Source organism: Misgurnus anguillicaudatus, chromosome 24, assembly GCF_027580225.2.
Source record: "Misgurnus anguillicaudatus chromosome 24, ASM2758022v2, whole genome shotgun sequence".
Taxonomy (NCBI): domain Eukaryota; kingdom Metazoa; phylum Chordata; class Actinopteri; order Cypriniformes; family Cobitidae; genus Misgurnus; species Misgurnus anguillicaudatus.
The window spans coordinates 11796900-11821954 of NC_073360.2; the positions used below are offsets into that span (position 1 = coordinate 11796900).

General features: G+C 36.3%; 2 protein-coding genes across 3 annotated transcripts in view; one reads left to right on the plus strand and one right to left on the minus strand.

The window, feature by feature from the left end:
* The window catches only part of mipepa (mitochondrial intermediate peptidase a), a 33666-nt gene extending 14017 nt beyond the window's left edge, over positions 1–19649 (plus strand). Inside the window, exons 17-19 of the mRNA XM_055195982.2 lie at positions 2584–2705; positions 5624–5697; positions 18861–19649. Of these exons, the coding sequence (XP_055051957.2) occupies positions 2584–2705; positions 5624–5697; positions 18861–18961 (297 nt within the window). The 3' untranslated portion in view covers positions 18962–19649. The remainder of the gene's footprint in view (positions 1–2583; positions 2706–5623; positions 5698–18860) is intronic.
* A 70-nt stretch (positions 19650–19719) lies between these two features.
* The window catches only part of tnfrsf19 (tumor necrosis factor receptor superfamily, member 19), a 38036-nt gene continuing 32700 nt past the window's right edge, over positions 19720–25055 (minus strand). For both annotated transcript variants that reach the window (XM_055195994.2, XM_055195993.2), the window contains 2 exons: positions 23477–23722; positions 19720–20213 (listed from right to left, as the gene is read on the minus strand). In XM_055195994.2, the coding sequence (XP_055051969.2) occupies positions 23479–23722 (244 nt within the window). In that variant the 3' untranslated portion in view covers positions 19720–20213; positions 23477–23478. The remainder of the gene's footprint in view (positions 20214–23476; positions 23723–25055) is intronic.

Sequence of the window (25055 nt, forward strand, 5' to 3'; positions counted from 1 at the left end):
ATTGAAATCACTCGTGCTTTACGTCTCTACCGCGGCTGGTGTAAACGCAACATTAGAGTTTGTGGCTTAATAAGAAATATACATTTAGTGAATTAAAAAACTGCTCTGGCCACCACTACTTTGATATTTACAAATTTTTATATGTTACAGTCTATTTAAAAAATACCATGTAATTACTATAGCACAGTGCTTTAGCAAGCGTTGTTACTGTGAGGCTTTCATGAAAAGTTCTGTACATAAGAAGTTCTTATTAATGTACAGCTTGAAGTGTTTTATGGCCAATCCGCAGTTAATATTTCCTTAACTTGTATAGCAGATAAAGAAGTAGCTGCTGTAGTTGGCAGATGTGTACATTTCTCAGCAGGAGAGTCTTTGGGCTTATTGAAGTCATTAGGTGACATATGGGACCTGTCACACTGGTACTGTAGGCCCTTTAGTCAAGCTTAAATGCATCTTATATACGGCAGTTTACATCACCCTGACTCTATTCAGCAAACTAACAGCAGATTGTAAGTCATCATTACTATTCGCTTGTTTAGTCTTGACGTCATACACCGCTTCCGGGTCCAACCGATCTCAAATGCCATTGTGAAAGAAATATCAAAAAATCATATAAAATTTTGAAAAACTATGTATTCTGAAAAAATATTGCTCATAAATGGCTGCTTAATAATATCCTCTATTGAATGAGTGGTGGCTTGGACCTGGAAACAGTATCCTTACTTCATGACTTATCAAGCGGATTACATAAGGTCAGTTGACACTTTGATGTCTGACAGATAGTAAAATGAACAATTATTATTCACTTTATAATGAATCTTATTCAAACAGTATCGCGAGGTGTCATATCCACAGTACATGTCGTGTCATACATGGGTGATTCTCACGAAAACTTGGTTTTAAAAATGTCAAGCATGAAAATGTAAAAATTGCTTAAATTTACTTTTTTTCCCACCAGACATTGAAAAACAAAGTCTGGAGTAAATGGGAACATTAATTTAAAAACTTTTACTTATCATTTAACACTTTTTGTAACATAATTTAAAAAATTTGTCCTAAAAAATCTCATTACCGCAACAGTCAGAAAACACTGACATATTTTCAAAATGACATGACAAACCTGAAAGAACATAATTTGGAGATTCTGCACATGCATTTAAAATCAAAGTATTATGCTTCTATTAATTAAATTAACATTTAATAAGCATCTGTTGCGGTAATGATAATCAAAATGTCGTGTAAGCATTCTGACAAGACAATATTTCAAATTTACTGTAAAAAATGATCTTACCTGGTAGCCATCTTGAAGTAAATGGTCTATGTGCTTGGTCACTCAAAATTAAACTTTATTAAAATTCTGTATGTGTTCTCAAAAAGTGTTGCGGAGGATGAGAACATCAGGCATGGACACATCATTTTCCTAATTTTTCTTCATTATTATTATTATACATGAATATTCAGTAAATATTTTTTCTGTCATCTAAAGTAGTCTAGCAAAACATACATTTATTTTTTTTCTTAATATTTTTGTGTTAATATGATTAAATTACAACATAACGCATGTTCAAACACAGCCGGACACATTGCGGTAATGAGAATTTCAGCAGAAAATAAGATAAAATTTCCAATTATAAATTCTTATGTTGAAATCACACATTGTGCAAGGTAGAACACAGTATTGTGTTAATTCTGATGCTTTTTAATGTTACTATATTACACATTTTAAAGCTAAAATCAAATGGTTTCGTGAGAATCACCCACATAACAAATGTATTGATCAACATATTTAAGTTTAAATTAAAATGTATTATTGTACATGTACATCCTTTTCCTTCGGTCTGTACCCTCAGCTAAGCCTCTTTTGCACTGGCTATGGCATTTAGTTGTGATTTAAACCGATATTATCTTATGCCAACAGACTCGATTGCCCGTATGTGATGCCCTTGTACGTAGTGCGCTCGGCTCATTTCCTGCAAGGATAATGGTAACAGCGGGTGTCTAAGCACGTCTCCATTCCACAGCGACGTGTTTGAACCACTCGCCTCTTTAAACAGGATTCGAGCTTGTGTTTATATGCAAAAATATTTCCCCGACCAAAAACATCACCTCCGTCTTCATTGTATCTCAGAGGAAAGGGACCACGGGAAAGGGCCTTCACAGTGCCCGGTTGTTTTATAAACTAGGAAATGGATTATGTAAATGATAAACAATTTAAACAAACACTCTAGCCCTAGGTATTAAACTTCATTATGTAACTACTGCGCTGTTTGTGCTACAGGAATAAACGATACCTGAAATTGAATGGCTTGTTATGGGAGAGCGAGTTGGCATATGATAAAACCCACTTACTTACTTACTTTAAAAGAGGTGCCAAATCAAGAAACCAGGACATCATGGAGACTTCTTAGAAACCCCTTAGCAACTCCCTGACAACTTTTAACAAGTTTGCACGGGCAAGCAATGCTGACTCTGAAAATCAAAAAATCACTTAATTGTCTTGGTCCCGAAGGCATTGTGTGGCAATCTTTTACTCTGACTCTTTCATTTAACTTGTCGTTACTTTACCTGCACCTGTCTCTGCAGGCCTGGCAGCTGAGGTTCAGTCATCTCATTGGCTACGGGGCAAAATACTACTCGTACCTGATGTCACGTGCCGTGGCCTCTATGGTGTGGAAACAGTGTTTCTATAAGGATCCCTTGAGCAGGTTTGTGAGCTGAATTCATAATGATTTTAATAATTGCCTGTTACATCTTGAAGTTTAAATGAGTGCATGAAATCGAAATCAAATCACTTGACAACTTTGTATTGCCACAGGTTGTTTGGGTTGGGCATAACAAAGGGCTCGTCCCTATTTTAGTCGCTATTGGGCTATATTTGGGTCATGTCCATGAACCATTAAAATATTTAAATACTATCATAATTTGTTTACCTTCATTCAATCCCAGATGTACAATGCTGTGCAAAAATCTTAGGCTACCACCACCAGATTTGTTGTTTTAGCAAAGTTTTATTGTCCATTCATATTTATTTTACTTTTTTTTTAAGATACAAACAGAAAATACAGGAAATATGTACACAAAATTAAAAACTAAATGTCTTCTTCAGGCATCAGTCAGTATTTAGTGTGACCTCTGCTATTGCTCAAGTGAAGGGGAGTTTACTCTAAATACTTGACATTTCAGGTTTTATACAGTTTTTTAAGCTACATACAAATTTCCTGTATTTTCTGGTTGTATTCTAATAAAGAGACAGATTATAATAAAGAGAAATAATTATATATGATCACTATAACATTGCAAAAGCAACAAATCTAATGGTAGCATGGTGGTCTAAGACGTTTGCACAGTACTGTATATGACTTCCCCTCTTTAATTTTTATATTTGTAAGCTAATGGTTAAATTTGTCATTATTTACTAATAGCTTGCAGCAGAGCAAGCGCCTCTTTTGTCGTTAATAAACGACTGTGAGGATTTATTAAAGAGACACAGTGAAAAATTTGAGCTACGGCGTGGACATAGTTGTTTTTGTGACTAACCATATTGCGTTTGTAGGAGTGTGTCTCTTGCATGCTAAATTTATGGAAGAAATAATCAATAAATAATAAGACATTTTCTAATTTTAAATAATCGCACAACGTGTTTTATAAGGTTTGCGCTCGTCAATTTACTAGTATTTGCACTTGGGGTGCACCGATATATAGGCAGATGATGCTTGCTATGCTTCTCAATGAATTACGGTGAAATGCCGCTACATCCAAAAGCCAGGGGGCGCTCTCATCCAGAAACTCAATCTGGGCCGCAGAAGAAGAACCATACACATGCAGCTCCAGAAAAATAGCTTAAGGATATATTTAAGTTGCTGTTCTTCAAACTTTTTCAGGTAGTTTCATGATGATAAAGATGATGTATAATGATTATGTTTGATGAGTGTTGCTTTTTCAAATGCATGTTATAAACGACTCATTTTAGATCGATAAGGACTTACTGATCAAAAGCCGTAGTATATGAAATAGCTGTGCATAATATCGGCTAGTGCTGCACAATTAATCGAATCGCAATCGGAATGTCAGCCTGTGCAATTATATGACAGCAAAATGTTGCAATTATATTAAATAAATAAATGTGTGGACTTTTTGATGATTTTCCTTGCTGTTTAAAAAAAGAAAGAAAAACTAACAAAAAAGGCAGTGCACATGTGAAGATGGATGCAGAGGAGGTTGACAGTGATCTGGTAGCTAAAAAAAAACTCTACGTCTGTTTTATGGCGGTATTTTGGATTTTAGGATTACTGACACTGAGCAGTTGCTACATCACGTGGCAATACGAAAACATTTCTAGTTTTACAAATACACATTTTAGCATTATCACTAAACTGTGTGTGGATTTTCCTTAAAACCCATCAAGTTGACTCATGATACCATTTATTATAATCGCAACCGCACATCGCAATATTAGCATTAATAACCGCAAAGGGAAAAATTACCCAAATCGTGCAGCCCTAATATCGGCAGTGCGATTCAGAATAGTTATCGGCCACATATTATTAGTGTATATCGCCATTTATCGGTGCACCCCTAATATTTAACGTCCAAAAAAGCATGTTTTAAATGTCACCGTTATGGAAATTAGATTTTGCACTTGTGTTCTTAACGTGTGCCTTGTCAACAAATCACCCGCAGAAATTTTTCACTCCCATCTGTACTTTTTTAAAATTGCACTTTCACGCTAATTTGCGAATTCGTTTAGTAAATTCAGCCTTATATTGAACCACACAAATTTGAAATGCACTACATTGTAAAAAGTGAAAGTTGGATCTACTTAAAAAATTACGTCAATTGGTACATTTTAAAGAGGACATTTCACAAGACTTTTTAAAGATATAAAATAAAACTTTCGTGTCCCATAGTACGTAGTTTTGGCTCAAAATACAAAAATGATGCTCATGTTAAAATTGCCACTTTGTAGATGTGAGCAAAAATGTGTCGTTTTTGGTTGTGTCCTTTAAAATGCAAATGAGCTGATCTCTGCACTAAATGGCAGTGCTGTGGTTGGATAGTGCAGATTAAGGGGTGGTATTATCCCCTTCTGACATCACAAAGGGAGCCAAATTTCAACCTATTTTAAGTTACTGGGTTGATCTTTTTCACATTTTCTAGGTTGATAAAAGCACTGGGGACCCAATTATAGCACTTAAACATGGCAAAAAGTCAGATTTTCATGATACTTAAAATATTTACATTTTATCAACTTAAATTGTCTCGCATTAAGTGAAAAAAAATAAAAACTACTTCAACACATAAAAATTTAAGCTTTTTCTACTTAAATTTTTCACTTTACCAATTAAAGTATTTTTTTAATTTAATCCAATTTTTTACAGTCTATCATGTAGATGGCTTCCAGGTTAACACAAATCGAATACAGCCACAAAACTTTATTTGAGATCTTGGGGTATTTAAAAGCACTTTCATATCTAAACTACTCCTCTGTGGTTTTGTTCTCAAGCACTTCCTTTTGTTTACGCTGTTTTGGACACGTCAAGTCATTCGAGATGGTTTACAGGATTGGACTGTGAGACTATGCTGGTAGCGTAAAGTAAACCTGTGTCTGCTCACGTTGTTGCAGGGAAACCGGAGAGCGTTACCGCAGAGAGATGCTGGCGCACGGGGGAGGGAAGGAGCCCATGCTGATGGTGGAAGGTAAGCAAACAATCTGCTTTCAACTGACGGCAGAGTTCACGAACACCGCAAAAAAAGTCTGCAAAAGGCGAGAATAAAGTAAACATGTCAACATAAAACATAAGTCGACGTCAAAGGAAAAAAAAGATTTTTGGCCAATGTCTACGTTGACAGGGAACTCGTAGCCATGTAGCTATTAAGGTTATTGCAGACATTTTTTGGAATTGAATCCACAATCTTTTGCGCTGCTAACACAATGCTTTACCCTCAAGGGTGAACTTGATGATGGTTAACAACATCAAGTACCGCTTTATTTTCCCATACTTTAGCCACTGTAGTGTTTCATTCTTAAACTTTCTGGTTCAGAGGGGTCTCAGCGTGCCCCTTTCCACCCCTGTTCCTGTATGGCGGCCTTGGAACAGGAGCCACCCTTGAGAGCCAGGCTCCTCACTCGGACCTGGCCGGCTCCCAGGCCGCCTCTGGTGCTGAAATGTCCTGACAGGATTAGATGGCGTAGTGGGACGTATCAGGCTGACGGCTACGCTGACTGAAGCCCTGTGTTCTCCAGCCATGGGCGGCACAGAGATGTCTTTCATGAGACTCAGCTTTCCCAGGGACTTTTACTTTAGCGCTAAAGGTCAGACTGAAAGATAATGCGTGCTTGAGCACCTGGGTCGGGATATGTGTAACACTTTGGTACATGTATGGGCTTTGGTGACATGGACTGCAGATATGAGGCTGGAGGGTTCAGGTTTAGCGTGATTCGGATGTGGGGGTTTTGAATCGGACTTCAACTGAAAGCGTTTTTTAAGCTACGGTATTGTAAGCATTCAATTTCTGCCAAATAATTTGACTCATACCTATTTTTGTGTGTTTGTCAGCATGATCCGGGTTTTAAGATGTTTCAATGATTGCGTGAATCATCATGTTAGTAATGGCATGTCCCACTGCAACGTCTACATGTTTTTGACCGGTTTCAAGTCGAAAGCCCTGTAATTCTTGAAGTTTTCAGGTCTGTTTAATTACAAAGTCAGCAATGAAGTCATTTCAGCCTTCAGGTAGATCACAAGGTCATGGCTTACAACTCGTAACATGTCTCAAATAGTTACAAACCCAGGCACGGAGTAACCAGAAAATCTCTTCAGCTATCGGCTATAATTATCTCCTTAATCTTCAAATGTTGCTCAACCCATTGAAGCCCAGGCAGTATGCAAGGAAACCAAGACATTGAAACATTAAAGATTTTCATTGCATATCAAAAGACTTAACTATTATATAGTACTGTATAATTTTTAATGCGTATTCAGTATTTGACCTCTGTATTACCCTGTGCTCTTTCACATAAAACCCAAACCAGAGCAACCTTTGTCATGTTTCACCATGTCTGGCTTTGCCTACATAACCGCACAAGATCAAGGCGTGGCGCATACGACAGGAGCCAAGGAATGGTGTTTAAACTGGGATTAATTGAGAAGAGATCAGCCCGCCTCACTTTGATGTGGACTATTTTCATTCTCCTCTAATCATTGTCATTGGCAGTTCTGACCAATCAGAGAGTGAGTACTCATCCTCTTGTGCTTTGTGAATAAATAATTGCCATAGAGATTAGCTTGCCAGGCAAAGACATTTTAAGGCCACGTGGTTGACCTTCATATAAAAGCACACACAGCTGGGTTATCAAAAGTCCAAGAGTGCAGAAAGTCCCTTTTGATTTGGAAATAATATATAATAGAGCTGTGTTGAAACTGTGTGGTTTTACTTCATCTTATATTTATTTATTTATTTCTGGCTAGCGTTTGATCATATTGAAATTATTCCAGAGTGGTGTGCATTAGACATAATTAAAAGTTTTGTTCATTATTAGTCTTCATTATTATGAAGAAAATTATTTTAAGTATAATTTAAGCATTATATACTAAGGTGACCAGATTTTTTAAATGAAAACCGGGGACATTTCCTAGTTCAATGGTCAAAATATCATTAAAATCTCATTTGTTGTTATCTATAAATTTAAAAAAAAATGGGAACAATTCTCAGTACAAATATCAAAACAATTCTTAAATCAAGATGCATTTTCTTCATAAGCAAAATCCCCTGAGAAAAAAATCTAGCTTTAAGACAAAAAATATTATACTGAAGGGAATTTGTGCTTAAAACAAGCTTACTATCCGCCAATGGAGTAAGATTTTTTGCTTGTTTTTGCTAATTTAATATTTTTGGTCTTCTTCAACGTGATGCCCAGCCGATGTGCGACCAACGACCACCGGCTGAACCAGTTTCATCCGCTTACCTGCTTCCCATCCCTACCGTGTTTATATATATATATATATATATATATAAATATATATAAATCTCTCCCAAGGGTTTTTGTCCTTCTAGGAGTTTTTCCCACTGGGTTTTCTCCTAGGGGGTTTTTTCGTCCCCGGAGAGTCAGCCAACTTTGGCTTAACTTAGCACTTTACTGCATACGTTACATTATTACTACGCTCACTAGTACGGTTTATCCTTAGCCGCTATATTCTACTTCTTATATTATCTATTGATTTTCCCATATATCTACTCGTGTAAAGCTGCTTTGAAACAATTAACTCTTTCCCCGCCAGAGTTTTTAAAAAAAGTTGCCAGCCAGTGCCAGCATTTTTCATGATTTTCACAAAAGTCTTCCAGAAAATGTTCTTCTTTAATATATAACCAAACAATATATCAGATGAAAGAACAGACCCTCTGCTTTCAACCAAAAAAAAACCGTTTCATCCTACCTTCATTAGTTCTCTTGTAATCACCTCTCAAACATGGGTAGGTTTCTTTAAAAACACCCAATTTTGAGTAAAAAGCTGATATAATTCAATTTTTGCGAAGGACTTTTCATTGAGAGCAGATGCAGAGCGATCTTTAAAACATACACGGAGTTCTTTCTCTTTCACGTGAGGCGCTACTTCCGGGTTGTATAAGTTGCGGAAGTACGCCACCTGGTGGATAATAGCGGTATTGCGGAAAGACGGAAAATCTCGTCATTGGCGGGGACGCGTTTTCTCTTAATTGACGAGATATCTCATCAATGGCAGCGAAAGAGTTAACAATTGAGAAAAGCGCTATATAAATAAAATTGAATTGAATTGAAAAACTAGACTAATTTTCTTAGGTCATTTTGCTAATCAAGAAAATAAATCCTGTTTTAAGACTTTTTTAATATTTGTACGAAAAACAAGAAAAAAATACTAGGTAAGAAAGTAATTTTTAATTCAATTAATTGAACAATTTCTGTAGCCTAAATCAATTTTTTTCATTTTTTTATTCAGTGCACAGATATGACATATCTTATCAAAAATTACTTCTTAGGTACTACTACAGCTGATTTCATAGAATTGTAAATGTTAAGAACAGAAGAAATAATGCAAAAAAAGTTTTTTTTATTAATGCTTCAAAACATTTATCAAAAGAGACAGAACACACAAAAAACCTCTACAGGAATGAAAACATACAGAATACATATGTAAAGTTTCACAAATAAAATACAATAACAGAAGGATAAATAAGTACAATAAAAAAATCAAATAAATAAATATATATATAAAAATTAACAAGTTAACATAGGAAAACATTATGCATCAGTGGTAATACTGCGATTAAGCTGCGATTTAGCTGCGATTTAGAGAATTTTTGTTTGTGAAATAAAATATAAAATAAAGTAAAATAAAAAAAATTTAGAATATAAGATGTGCCTTCATAGTAGCAAATTATTTCTTTTAACTGGAAGGATTTGGAAGAATCAAGGTGTTTATTTAAATGAGAATATACATTTTTCCAAAAATTTTGAGAGAAATAATGCAAAGTAAACATATTTAGCCTACACAAAACAAATGCTCAATACCATGCTGTGATCAGTTCACTTCATTGGTTTATTACTTTAATTAAACATAGTAGTTAGTACCTTAACTTTGACTGTTTTCATATCTTGATTGATGATAACTTGATGACACTTTCTCATATGTCTCGTAGTAAATTCTTCTTCGCTAAATCAGTGGCGCGCAACTAAGTAATCAGTGTAGCTCGCGGCCCCCTCTGCAGGTGAAAATAATCATTACTCCGGTCTGGTACTACAAAGACTACATGCCGATCAGGGGTTTTAGTGTATTTGCTAGTTGTTTTGGACGTGCTGTAAAACGGGGACATTTCCGAGGGCAGCTCCAGTCGGGGACAGAACACCAAAAAAACGGGACTGTCCCGTTATATATACACAATACAATGCTGATATAAGCATTATTTAAACCTATTGTTTTGTATCAGGATGCTGGTCACTCAGCCATCAAAACAAAGAAAATACATTATTTTACAAATTTCCACAGGACAAAAAACCCCAGAAGTCATGGATTGTAATACTAATTTTGAGATAAGAGTAGTGCAATGTGTACATCAAATTGGTTTTGTTATGAGCCTGTTGGCTAATCACTAATTCTTATGTTTTAAGCATTGTAAATAACACTAATATAGTCCTATAACTAAGCACATAACTCCAATTCATACAGATTACAATAAATGCAAGGCATGAATACGTTAAAAACTTTTAATTATAGCTTGTCATCAAGTCAATCATGCGTTATTAAGTCAAAGTTTATGTCTTGAAAAAATATAACAGAGAAAATACATGTGGGACAAACTCTAATGTCCTATACACACTGGAGATGTATAATTGGTTGTTGTCATAAAATATTGTATTGTTGCACTATATTGGTGTTTTAAAGAAAAGTAAACATGCTTATAACATTAGCGATTAGCCTACAGGCTAATATCCAAAATAGATGTTATGTACACAATGCGCCCTTCTCATCTCAAATTAGGTCATCCGTCCCTTCTAATTTTAACAATCCATGTTTTTTTAGGTTCTTTGTCCTGTGTAAAACATGTGCATTGTACAAAAACGGTGTGTTTTCTGTGTTTTGATGGCTGAATGACCAGCATCCTGATACAAAACAACGGGCCCAAGCGCACAATCTGGACGTCCATCCATCAGCCTCGGTTTGGGATCAACATAGCAGCGGCCTTTATAAGGCAAATAGACACATTGATAATGATATACACATTGTTCTGAGTTATTGACTCATTTATCAAAATAATGTGAAATCTAATTAGAAAATTAGTTAATTCTGTAAAAAAAACATGTCTTTTTGTCCTTTATTAAGAAAGAGGGGAAGCAAATGTTTCGTCTATTGTTTTCAAAACATTTGAAACAAGGAAATAAACTATTTATAACATTTTTGCACTTTATTAACTCTAATTTATACACAGCTATTTTTTCAACACTACTGTATAAAGAGCTCAGATGCAAAAACCTCCAAGTGTGTCTTGTAAAATAGCATTTTATTCTTAATCGATTCTACCGACAAACTGGTGACCTGAGGCCAGGATTAAATGGATTTGACATGAGAGTATTTCATGAACGTATAATATGTATCATTTTTGACGGAGGTGACGTTTAGTGGCTTTTGCATCTAAATTTGGGTGCATGCATTGCCCTTAACCACAAAATCACTCATACTCATAAGGGTCAAATAAAAAAGTGATTTATACTAGGCAACGAATCCAGATTTTTTTGGTTCAGCCGAATACCGAATCCACTGTTTAAAATTCGTCCGAAACCGAATACCGAATCCAACTTGCATCCTTATTCCATTAACACAGTAAAACACATTAATAAAGTAAACAACGTCCACAGCAGTGTATTTTTCATTTTATTTGATTTTAACTGTAAAAAAAGGTTAGGCAACATTATGCCAGGATGACAAGTGGGAAAAACTATTTTGACAATTACCGTAAACCTATGCATAATGAAAGCGATGCAGTGCGACGCGCCTGTTTTTCCAGTCCGCGAAATGTGAACTGCCCCTAAGGCTCAACGAGAAAAAACGCTTATCTCCACGTTAGCACCCGATGCGTGTAATCAACGGCCGCGTGATGTCGACCAGCGTAGCGCAAGCCTAGGGTTCGGTGGAAAAAAATCTAAGATTCAGCCTAACCCAGTCAAAATGCCCAGTATTCGGCCGAATCCTGGATTCAGTGTATCCCTAATTTATACCTCATCTGAAAGTTGAATAAATAAAATTTCCATTGATGTATGGTTTGTTTGGAGAGGGCAATATAGGGTTGAGATACAACTATATTGAAAATCTTGAATCTGGGGGTCCAAAAAAATGTAAATATTGAGAACATCGCCTGTTAAAGCTGTCCAAATGAAGACCTTAGCAACTGCATCCACTCACAAAAATTACATTTTGATATATTATACGAAATGTACAAAATATTTTTGGTTTGCTCATAAAAAACATCTCTCTAGTTATGTCTTTATTTTGATATTTTTGATAGAAAGAAGAGAAGCCTGGATTGGTCACTAGTCTAAATGTCCTTAAGGGTGATTTCAGGAAATGACTGTCATTATGGAAAGTGGCTCTGATGCTCAAGACGTCTATTTTGAAGATTCAGCTCAGTTTGGATCCACTGTGAGATTAGGGTGTGAGCTTTAAGGGGACAATCCACTTTTTTGAAGGTGTGCTCATTTTTCGGCTCACGTAGAGTTAAACAATTGATTTTTGCCGTTTTGGAGTCCATTCAGCTGGTCTCCGGGTCTGGCATTACCACTTTTAGCATAGCTTAGCATAATACATTGAATCTGATTAGACCTTTAGCATCACGCTAAAAAATAACCAAAGAGTTTCAATATTTTCCTGTTTAAAACTTGACTCTTCTGTAGTTACATCGTGTACTAAGACCGATAGAAAATTAAAAGTTGTGATTTTTCTGGGCATATATGGTTAGGGACTGGGCTCTCATTCTGGCGTAATAATCAAGGACTGTAACATGGCAGCAGCAGGCGTAGTGATATTTCGCACTGCCCAAAAATAGTCCCCTGCTATTAAAAGTTACTAAGGGGACTATTTTCGGCTGCTGCGTAATATCATTGCGCCTCCTGCAGCCATGTTACATCAGCAAAGTCCTTGATTATTACGCCAGTTTGAGAGTATAGTTCACAGCCATATCTGTCTAGAAAATCACAACTTTTAATTTTCTGTCGGTCTTAGTACACGATGTAAATACAGAAGAGTCAAGTTTTAAATAGGAAAATTATTAAAACTCTTTGGTTATTTTTGAGCGTGATGCTAATGGTCTAATCTGATTCAATTAATTATGTTAAGCTATGCTAAAAGTGCTAGCGCCAGACCCAGAGATCAGATGAATGGATTCCAAAATGGTAAAACTCAAATGTTTAACTCTAGGGGAGCTAAAAAATGAGCACACCCCCAAAAAAAATTGGAGTGTCCCCTTAATAACACATTTTTAAAGGTTCGAACCACAGATTTCTCACAATACAGTAAATATGAAGGTGGCCGTTTATGACTTGATGTCACTCTCATACCTAAATCAAGTACTGTAGATCGGAGACCAGCAGGTTGTAGCATGAAGGTATTTGAAACGGATTTACCTTAAATCTGAGCAGGGCCTGGTGCTTTTTTCAGTGTTGTTTCTTTGGTCATGCCCAAAGAAGATCTTTCCAAGAGATCCAAACAGTCACCAAATCAGCTATAAACATTTATTATTTTTGCTTTAACTTTTTACATTAGACATTTAGCTAAGCATCTTTACATGTGTTGTATATACATGCTAAACAGGTACTGTAGCTGCTTATTTCACTACTTACAAAACATAAATATAGACATAAAAAGACGAGCACAGCAGCAATGTACAAAACATATCATAGGTTTGTTTACATTATCATTTAAACAATATTGGTATGGACAACAGTGTAACAAAATTTTGCACTATTGATTGATTCGATTTAAGCTTTTGTTTATGTTGTGTTTGTGTAGGCTTGTATTTTTTTATTTTGGTGTGTGAACTTGAAGCCATTGCTCTGCACGAGACTATGTGTATGTGTATGTTCGAGGTGACCCATGCAGGAAATGGGGGAAGGGAGGAGGGATTATTTACATTGGCAGCCCTTCAAGGGGAAATGAGCGGACTTCAAAGCATCAGCGTACGGAGGAATATTGTAAAACGACTGCACACAGTTTAGCAACACACTAATAGTTCACCGAGCTGCAGTGCAGAGATGACAAAATGTTTTAATGTGTGGAATGATGTTGTCTTTTTAAAATGAGACACTTGGATGAATTAAAGCTACTTTAAATAATGCATCTCGATCAGTTTAGAGAGTAAATACCATAATTAAAAAAACATATTTTGTTTAGTATGTTGGACCAATTAAATCACAGGTAGTCAATATGTTTGAGTCATTTGTGTAGTAGTATACTCATAAATGTTGACAATTTGACCTTAGTATGTGGGTAATTACATAACACATTTGGTGCCAAAAGTCTTTTTTTAAAACATTTATCCAAACTGACTTACAAAAATGAGGAAAACAATAAAGTGATTTATCTTAAAGAGGCAATACTACATGAAAAGTGCTAGACAAAGTTTAAACAATTGTTTGAGACCCTACAGGCGGAGACGACACAGAACATACTTTGTTGTATCAGTGAACATCATTTAAAGAAAATATGAAGAGTTTGGTTCCAAAACGCAATAAATCCTTTTTGACCAATTTCGGTAAAAACGTATCGAGAAAGTGACGAGATAAAAACCACTATAATCTGTTACAAACTTTCACATGTCATATTTAGGTTATAATAACATTAAAAATTCAAATCAATTATTTGATTTTCAAAGATTTATTACAAAAACTGATAATTTTTTCCGCAAAATGCAATAAATGCAAGTTTTTTTTATCAAAATGCTCTAAATCTATTGAATCAATATATAAATGTGCATTCATCTTTGCCATGTTATATTCATTTAGTTGACTAGTGGTATACACGGATTAAAAAAATTAAAATTAATGGCATTAATAAAAAAAAAACACTTCGTTTGTCATATTATGAACACTGTCATTGCTGCTGTCATCCTTGGGACGTCGTCGCTGAACTTTTTTGACAGCGATCAGTTGTAAAATGTTTTGGTGCTCGATTTTCGTTGGCTTCGAGTAAAATAATGGAAAGTTTTTCATAAGATTCCCTGGGGTCAATGTGTTAGCATGACAAAAGCTTGATGAGAATAAGCAACAGCCGACATTTTTCCTTTGCCCGAGTGCCTCTCGCGTAAATTATTCGATTTTGATGGCTTATGTTTCTTTCCCACCACAGAAAACCACCACAGGTTTTAATGCCATCAAAGTATTATTTTGTTTTTGTTTGTTTGTTGATCACAAAGGAAAAAGTAAATGAGGAAAACTACGACCCCTTGTGTATTAATAATGAGCGCCTCCATTATTGTTTACAGTGCGTGGAATGGTGCGCTGTGATTGGTTAAGCGGATTTATTGCATTCTGCAGAGGAGGACTGGCATTTGTCGCGGTTTGGGAAAAAGAGAAAAAAGATGACAGAAAAACACGGCGGATATCGGATTTTGTGTAAAATGAATAATTTACTTTTTAATACTGACCAGATACAATACTCATTTTGGCTGTAACTATTTTTAAAAAAATGCCATTTATTGTGTTTTGGAACCAAACTCTTCATATATACAGTCTTGTTCAAAATAATAGCAGTACAATGTGACTAACCAGAATAATCAAGGTTTTTAGTATATTTTTTATTGCTACGTGGCAAACAAGTTACCAGTAGGTTCAGTAGATTCTCAGAAAACAAATAAGACCCAGCATTCATGATATGCACGCTCTTAAGGCTGTGCAATTGGGCAAGTGGTTGAATTAGTTGAGGGGGGTGTGTTCAAAAGGATAGCAGTGTGGCATTCAATCACTGAGGTCATCAATTTTGTGAAGAAACAGGTGTGAATCAGGTGGCCCCTATTTAAGGATGAAGCCAACACTTGTTGAACATGCATTTGAAAGCTGAGGAAAATGGGTCGTTCAAGACTTTGTTAGAAGAACAGCGTACTTTGTAGAGATGCGCGGATGGGCTATTATTTCATCCGCAACCGCATCACAAAACTCATCATCCGTCTGCCATCCATCCGCACCAACGTTTCTGACCAGTTTTCAAAACCGCACCCGCCCGCCATCCGCTGACTGGGCGATGCAAGGCGCTGCTGATGACAGCCGCTGCTGATGACAGCCGCGAGACTAGAAAGCCCTAGAATATAAGCAGTGTGTGAACTCAGGCTATGTTTACATTAATGCGTTTATCCTTTAAAAAGCGTTACTTTTGCTACGTTTACGCCTTTCATCTACACTACATCACCGTTTTCGACCCTCATAAATGGATTCGTTCGTCAACGCTGGAGACCCTGTTTTAGTTTGAGAACTCAGACGTTGCGCTGAGTGTAAATGTAGATGGAGTCTTATGTAAACGAACAGCTGATGTTAACGTGACAGCGCATCATTTTCAAAGTAAAAATAATTTTATTCAGGTAAATGGAGGTATAAATAGTAAACATCTACCAACCAGCTATTATACACGCTATATCGGATTGTTTTAACATGGATCATCATAGATAATGTCTATTTTATATTTATGTTTGAGTATTGTTGGGTTTGAATATTGTTGTAATGTGTTTATGTTTTGTTTAAATTTAGTTAGCTTATTACGAAAGATAGACTGTAATTTTAAACGCCATAGGGCGTTGTAAAGGCCAATATGACGGGAGAATTGTAATGGGTCAGACATTATTTTCGAGTTTAATTTAAGTTTTGTTTTCTACTTTAAAAATGAATTTCGTTTCAGATAATTTGTCTCTTAATTTTAATCGATGTTTTGTTGATAAGTTTTGTAAATATAAATTAATAAAACAATAAACTCAACGTCATTAATATTTAATGCTTGTTTAGCCGCTTGTTGCTAGCGGAGGGCGTGCACGGACCTCGCACACATTTAAAAATTAATGCAATAAGCATTTCTGTAGGCTAAAGCTATACTTCACCTCTTACTATGTTTGATTGAAGTTTGCATTTGCTGAAATTTATTTTTGCTTCAAGTTCGTTTAGTAGGCCTACTGTTCACTTGAATGCTTTCTTTTTAAATCATAAAGACCAGTCTCCGATCGGCGCACATGACATGAGACAAAAATAAATAAATAAATGGCCTAAATTAAACGCACAAATTACATAGTCTGCACTGGTGTCATCCTGATTTACCACTTTGTAAAACTTATTCCAGGCAACCCTTTTCTGACCTTTTATTTCCTTTGTTTTTAAATCTCTTTTTTTTTTAGTTTGCCACGTACCTCCTTCGCCGGCGTTGATAAGAGCTGTGTCAAAATGCGTCCTCATTTCTCCGCGCTGTTAATGATAGAACGAATGGATCCTTAACAGCCGAGGCTATCCCAAACAATTAAAACCTTTATTATATAAAAGTGTATTTAGAAAACTTTTTCTTGTCACTGTTTTAGTATTATAAGTTATGTTTTGTGTTAATATTATTCGGTTTATGTTGCGTATATTTCTAAGGTTGATTATTTGATATACTGTTGAATAGTTTAATCTACATCAATGTGTCATATTTTCTAAAATAAATTCATATTTTTCTGATTACATATTTATTTTAATAAGTCAGAAATGTCTCCGCTGTTTATTGCTGACAGGCGCGATGGGCGCTACTGCGGGTGCGTGCAACAGGTGACCCAAATTATGGGCCTCAGAAGGCTAGACCGTCTCATTTCAGTTCTCTTCACGAACTTCTGAGCCTGCCACCTTGATAGACATAGTGCTCACCTTTAAGGTCGCATGCTTTGAAGGACAAAGCTAATAACAAGCTGTCGATCCGCCACCCGCCCGAATTTAATTAAAATATTATTTTTCGCCACATCATCCGTCCGATCCGCGGTTTATCCGCGGAGTCCGCGGCTGTAACCGCCAACCGCGCATCTCTACTACTTTGATTAAAAAGTTGATTGGAGAGGGGAAAACCTGTAAAGAGGTGCAAAAAATGATAGGCAGTTCAGCTAAAATGATCTCCAATGCCTTAAAATGGAGAGCAAAACCAGAGAGACGTGACCATCAAGACAACCATCAAAATGGATAGAAGAATAACCAGAATGGCAAAGGCTCAGCCAATGATCACCTCCAGGATGATCAAAGACAGTCTGGAGTTACCTGTAAGTACTGTGACAGTTAGAAGACGTCTGTGTGAAGCTAATCTATTTCAAGAATCCCCCGCAAAGTGCCTCTGTTAAAAAAAAGGCATGTGCAGAAGAGGTTACAATTTGCCAAAGAACACATCAACTGGCCTAAAGAGAAATGGAGGAACATTTTGTGGACTGATGAGAGTAAAATTGTTCTTTTTGGGTCCAAGGGCCACAGGCAGTTTGTGAGACGACCCCAAAACTCTGAATTCAAGCCACAGTACACAGTGAAGACAGTGAAGCATGGAGCATGAAATGGGCATGTTTCTCCTACTATGGTGTTGGGCCTATTTATCGCATACCAGGGATCATGGATCAGTTTGCATATGTTAAAATACTTGAAGAGGTCATGTTGCCCTATGCTGAAGAGGACATGCCCTTGAAATGGTTGTTTCAACAAGACCCAAAACACACTAGTAAATAGGCAAAGTCTTGGTTCCAAACCAACAAAATTAATGTTATGGAGTGGCCAGCCCAATCTCCAGACCTTAATCCAATTGAGAACTTGTGGGGTGATATCAAAAATGCTGTTTCTGAAGCAAAACCAAGAAATGTGAATGAATTGTGGAATGTTGTTAAAGAATCATAGAGTGGAATAACAGCTGAGAGGTGCCACAAGTTGGTTGACTCCATGCCACACAGATGTCAAGCAGTTTAAAAAAACTGTGGTCATACAACTAAATATTAGTTTAGTGATTCACAGGATTGCTAAATCCCAGAAAAAAAAATGTTTGTACAAAATAGTTTTGAGTTTGTACAGTCAAAGGTAGACACTGCTGTTTTTTTGAACACGCCCCTTTCGACTAGTTGCCCAGTTGCACAGCCTTAAGAGCGTGCATATCATGAATGCTGGGTCTTGTTTGTTTTCTGGGAATCTGCTGAACCTACTGGTGGCTTGTTTGCCACGTGGCAATGGAGAGTGTACTGGGAACCTTGATTGTTCTGGTTGGTCGCATTGTACTGCTGTTATTTTGAACAATACTGTATTGTTATAATAACGTTCATAGATATTTGAGTGTTATAACTAAAATGTACCCCTCTTGTTTCATGCTCAGGCATGTTGCAGAAAAGACCCTCCGTTGAAGACTTTGTCAACGCTCTCGTGTCTGACCTGGAGCCTGACTTTGAAACCTTCATCATGGACTCGGAGGGCTGAAGGATGTTTTGGGAAAATCCTAGATTTTCATTTCTTATGTTAGACAGTGTACAACTTTATCTGCTTCAATGGGAGGAATTTATGATACAAGATCAATTCATACAAACCCATTACACTGTAAAAAGTAAAAGTTGGATCTACTTAAAAAAATTATTTCAATTTGTAACACAAAAAATATTAACTTGAAGTGAAACATTTAGGGTGAAGGAACTTAAAAAGCTTTATCAATTTAATTTTTTCATTTAAAATTAAAATTAAAGTTGAAGAATTCTAATTACTAATTTTTTAAGTTAATCCAGCTTTTAACTTTTTACAGGGTATACATGTTTGGGTCATATTTCATAAATCATAAAAATGAAAAAATATATTTCAAAAAATGAAGCCTGTTATTGAAGATTTTTTATGACAAAAAATTACTATAATAACCATTATTCAGAATAAAAATTGTGACGAAAATGTGATTGGTTATAAAATAATACCTCAGCACATTTTTAGATGTCATCTTTTTTGTGAGATATATAGGTGAGTACACCGGTGGATTAATGTTGTTGAATAAACACTATTGTTTTTGCTTATTATGTTATTTTATTTCTGTCAGGCCCCCAGGCTGGATCTGAAAAATACCATGTTTGTACATGACAAAGCTTGTATAATTGTCAAATAATACTGAAATAAATGGTTTAAAATATTTTTGCATGGCATTAGTGTTTTGCTACAGAGACAATGAGCAGTTTACTTTTTAAATAAGCAAGCAATAATCCAGTAAAGTACAATTTTATTTACAAATTTGATGATCAACCACATTCATCAAAACATGTATTTCACCAAACATCATTATCAAAAGCAAGTGAAGGCACCGAATGCAATGAAGTATCTACATTATAAAAAATAATCTATTTACTATAATACAATATCTACAGACCGGAGCAGTCAGAAACGGTTCAGCCGAAACTGTAACTTATACCCACAGTTTTACCTTAAATGTAACCCACCTGAATAGGCAGTCAGTGCTGGGATATATAACTAAAGACTAGTTATGAATCCTCTTTCACAAAAGACCTCTGAAACAGATCCTCCCTCAGCATCTTCAAGTTGTTTTGTCTTGTGTGGTTTTATTAAAAAAGTCTTTTAAGAGAGCTGTTGGTGAGATTTTGTGTGTGTGTGGCCCGATGTAATCTGAGTCAGGATCTTCCTTTGCTCTTTTACCTCTTAGAGACCAACAACAGGTGAGATAAAGCTACAGTAGGTCATCCTGGAGAAAGACAAAAAGACAGAGCAAGAACCAACATGTTAATCGCTTGGCGTTGGTTCAATCAGGGTAAATTAAAAGGTGTCATTGTGAATTAATGGGAAGAAGCAAAGATGAGGGATTGAAGTTTGTTATAAACTCTGCTTGGCTTGCCAAACCTAAAAAAATTCTGACCTCATCTCCCTTTGCGTTTTTTAGAGAATAAAGAGCACAATACAATACTGGAGCTTTGGAAATGATAAAGAGTGTTGCTCGTTTTAAATACAAATTCACTTAAATGTTATGTTTTTTGTCTAAAAACTAGACTTATTTTCTAAATGCATCTTAATTTAAAGGAAAACACGAATATTTTACTATGCTCTTATCTCAAATTAGACAAATTAATACATCCTTATCTTTTTAAATGCGTACATTTAATCTCTGTACAGCGTGTTCCGAATGTGTTAGCATTTAGCCTAGCCCCATTTATTCCTTAGGGTCCAAACAGGGATGAATTTAAAAGCCACCAAACACTTTCATGTTTTCCCAATTTAAAGACTTGTTACACAAGTAAGTATGGTGGCACAAAATAAAACGTGGTGATTTTTTAAGCGGATAAAAAATGAGAACTATATTGTATGGCGGAAGAGCACTTAAGGGCTCGTTATAGTTGTGCGTAGGTTCCGCGTCGGTTTTCATTTATACTTTTGTGTTGTTATCTGCGTTGACCTGCAAACACGCGCAGACCGCTGGTAGGCTGTATCCACCACGTGTGTAACCACAGTAGAAGCGCGACCATCTGTTAAGAAGCAGCTTGGCAAGTTAACCCACAAACGAAGAATAAACAGCAACTTGTGTATGATTTGAGAAGACCAGCAATGATGGAAATAAATAAACAGCCTTTTTTTGTTGCAGTTTAAGTTAAATCACTCCTCGACTCCTCGCAAATAGAAATACCTATGACACAGTTTTTTTACCTGACGGGAGGGGTTCTGGTGGACCAATCACAGCGCTTGGGTGATTCTCACGAAATCCAGACTTAAAAGGTGTCTAGCATCAGATTTTTTAAAAAAACCCTTGAAGCCAATTTTTTTTGCACATATAAGATTAAGGTCTGAACTTACTATAACAAATACTTTTAGAGGATTTCAAAAATATTTCCTATAGAATTATTTAAATTTTTTTAGATTATCATTATAAAAATATTATCATTACCGCAACATGATATTACATTAAATATATGCATTTACAAACTCATGTTTCGGTAATGAGAACTAAAAAGTTGTCTAGGTACTAAAACAAACAAAATTTTTACTTTTATCTGGAGAGAAAAAATAAGAACTGCTTATCTGGTAGCCATCTTGAGTGTCACAGTCAATTACGTCCCTTCCAACAATTTTTTTAAGTGTTAGTTCATTGAGGGCTTAAACAATGATCGAAAATTGTTGCGGAGGATGAGAAAATTTTTCTTGGACACATTTATATTCTTTATTATTGTCTCTACATTTACCAATGATCGATCATCAAATACCACATGTTTCTTTACTGTAAATGTTTATAGTATAACATGCACTGAAGCTTTTTATTTTTTAGATTTTTTAATTTTAAATATTTCCATGTCAAAGAACCCAAATCCAGTCATGGACATGTAGCGGTAATGAAAATTCCGCCCTTAAATGTGGAAAAAAACAACAAAATTGGTTTGTATGATGTCATTTGAAATCATGTGCAAAATAGTACGTGAAGAGATGTTTATAACTGATGCTTCTTATTTTGATACTCTTACTTTGCATTTACATTTTTATCTAAATGTTTCACGACACCTCATAGAACCCATACAATGACTATCGGGTGCGCGCGCAGCACGGGGTCAAACTGTTCATAACATTTAGGCTTTATAATTTAATCTAACAGGGCTGAAAAATGATGACTTACCTCAAATGAAGTGAGCACTACAAACACAAGCCTCTTTGATATTTGCATTGTATCAGTCTGCATGTTAATTGCTTGCAGACGCAGATGTTGTATTTTTTTGTTTTTGAGATTCTGCATGAATGACGAAAACTTAACGGAAGACCTGGTGCGATTTTCACGGCCCACAACGTAATTAGGCATTTTTGACGAAACCGAATAATATGCAACTCAATCTGCTGTAATGACTTTTCTGACCCCGACATGCGCAGTGGGAACCGCCTGTGACGTGAACTGTGAACGGGTCTATAAGTCTAATTTCGCGCGTATCACCCGCTTGCGGTCCGTGTAGAACTGACATGCTGTTAAAAATTTTGTGAGGTGCACGTCAGGCTATGCACAGGCTACGAATAACCTACGGCGTAGCTACGGCATAGAGCTTACGCAGGACTATAAATCGGGCTTCAGTTTGCAGCACTTTGAACTCGGCGCGCAGTAACATCATCACTCCTGACTCCTCCCCCTCTCGCCGAAACTTTTGTCAATACTGTGCCCGAGGTCGAAGTGCTGCAAACTAAGTGCTCTTCCACCATACAATATAGTTCTCGTTTTTTATCCCCTTAAAAAAAATCGCCACGTTATATTTTGTGGCACCATACTTACTCGTGTAACTACTCATGTAACAGTCTTTAAATAGGGAAAACATGGGAGTGTTTGATGGCTTCTAAATTCATCCCTGTTTGGATCCTAAGGAATGAATGGGGCTAGGCTAAATGATAACACTTTCACGACACGCTGTACAAAGATAAAGTGCACGGCACGCATTGAAAAAAGATAGGTATGCATTAATTCATCAAGTTGAGGTAAGAACATAGTAAAATATTCTTTCTTTTTAAGTTTAATAATTTTTAGATATTTGTACTGAAAACAAAACAAAAATACTAAGTAAGAAAGTATTTTTTTGCAGTGTAAATGTAAGTATCAACGTTGCTGTTTAAGATATCGTGATGTTGATAAATGATCATAAGGTGACATTTTTTCCAGGGTAACAAAGTAGAAAAGGCGTGACTTCACATGCATTTCACACTAGCAAAGCATTTGACACAAGCATCAAAAGCCTCTTTTAAGTGTTTCTGAGAAAAATGGATTTGCTCCTTTGATGTTCAGCGTTTCACTATAAGGCTTTTGTTTCGTGTGTTTGCACACACCTCCCTTGAATTCTGATGGCATTCGCTCATTTGCGCTGGCTCTCATAAAGCCATTGTGAGCTCTGCTATAAAAGTACACAGTTGACAGAATACGAGGTTTTCTTATATAGCCCAGTAAGCGAAGATCTGGGCTCATAACCAAGGGGTTACTTTTACTCAAAAATGTACCTTCAATTGTGAAAAGCTGTTGCTTGTGACAGAAACCGACTGTTTGACAGTTCCTCAGGTTCAGCTGAGTTTGGCAGATCTTGTTCTTCATCCTCCTCACACGAGGAACGTCTCTGTGTGGACTCTGAGCTGTGTCGGAGGTGATCCGTGGCTCTGTCGCTCTGCACGAGTGGCCAGGCATCAGAAAGATGCTCAGGTGCACATTCGAGATCTACTTGGCTGGTTCCTAGTGATGCGTTCACCAGTCTGATAAATAAAGAAAATACAAAAAAATATGAATTTTTAGTTAAAAATATAGATATCATATATAGGTATTATCTCTACATTACACTGTACCATAATTAAGCAATATCGCTCGAGTAAGAGTGTGATATAGCTCTATATCATCACGGCTGTGATTAGGCCAGAGGCACGAGGCCGTAGAGCGATATTGCTTTTATACAACAGTTCGATGGCACACGTTTGAAAAACGAAAACTAGAAAACAACAACGGAGTTATTTTAAAAGCCTCTTTGTTTGAGAACTACTTCTTCCGCCACGGATTTGAGGGCGGCTAGAATGACAGGTAACACTTTCGGCTGCTTTGAATCTCATAACAACTCAATGTACGGAAAAGCCGTTTCTTTATATTACCGTTTCTTGGTCACAAAGTGTAGTTTTAAGATTAGTTCAGTCGAGAATGTATATGTATTATATTTAAATCTGCAGTCGATTAGTAAAGATAGCGCCTGTTTGAACGTGTGCTTAGTGAGATTCGGTACGTATGAGAACCAAAGCATGAGCGGACGTCAGTGTTCACTCGCCCCGCTGACCACCGCCCTCTCTGGGCTACATCTCTGACAGGGATTCCCTGGCTTTCATGTTGGCCTGATGGTCAAAAATTAGATCAAATCAGCAGTGTTTGGTGTCATGATGAAACTATTACTTGTTTTCTTATTCATATTTAGTGTCTTTTGTGTTTTTATTGTTTTGGCGCGAGGTAAAAGTTAATAAAACTATACTATATAATGTTACTATTGCTTTCTCATTTATTCTTAACGTGATACGAGCACTCGCTTGTTATTAGACTTTGTTCTTGTCAGTACTGTATAAAACAGTTTTTTATAAGTGTCAGAAAGATGTTTTTGCATGCTGCCTATAAATATATCAGTGGTGATATCTCATGACGTGTTTTAATAGTCACGTCACGATAAAATAAATGATCAATGTCCACATTTAACAGCTGTGGTGCTTACCTGCGGTTCCACAGTGTTTTCTCGTTTTGAGGAGAGAGATCGCTCCAGAAAATTGTTTATTCCTCTTAAGTGTTAATCGTCCACACGATGTGACAAGACATTAATCCCATTAAGTTTAACGTAACATCCAAGAGCGCTGATCTTTGACGGAATAATAACTTCCGTTTGTGATTCACACACTGATTCACGAGCTAGTGAACTAATGAGACACACGGAGAGTGATTCAAAACAGCGCGGTTGTGTGCGTCCGTGTGTGCCTGCAGTTTTTCAATTCAGAGATGAGCCTGTTTAGAGGACATCCATTCACTAGGTGGCGGAATGATACAAAATGGTGAAGCGGTTAC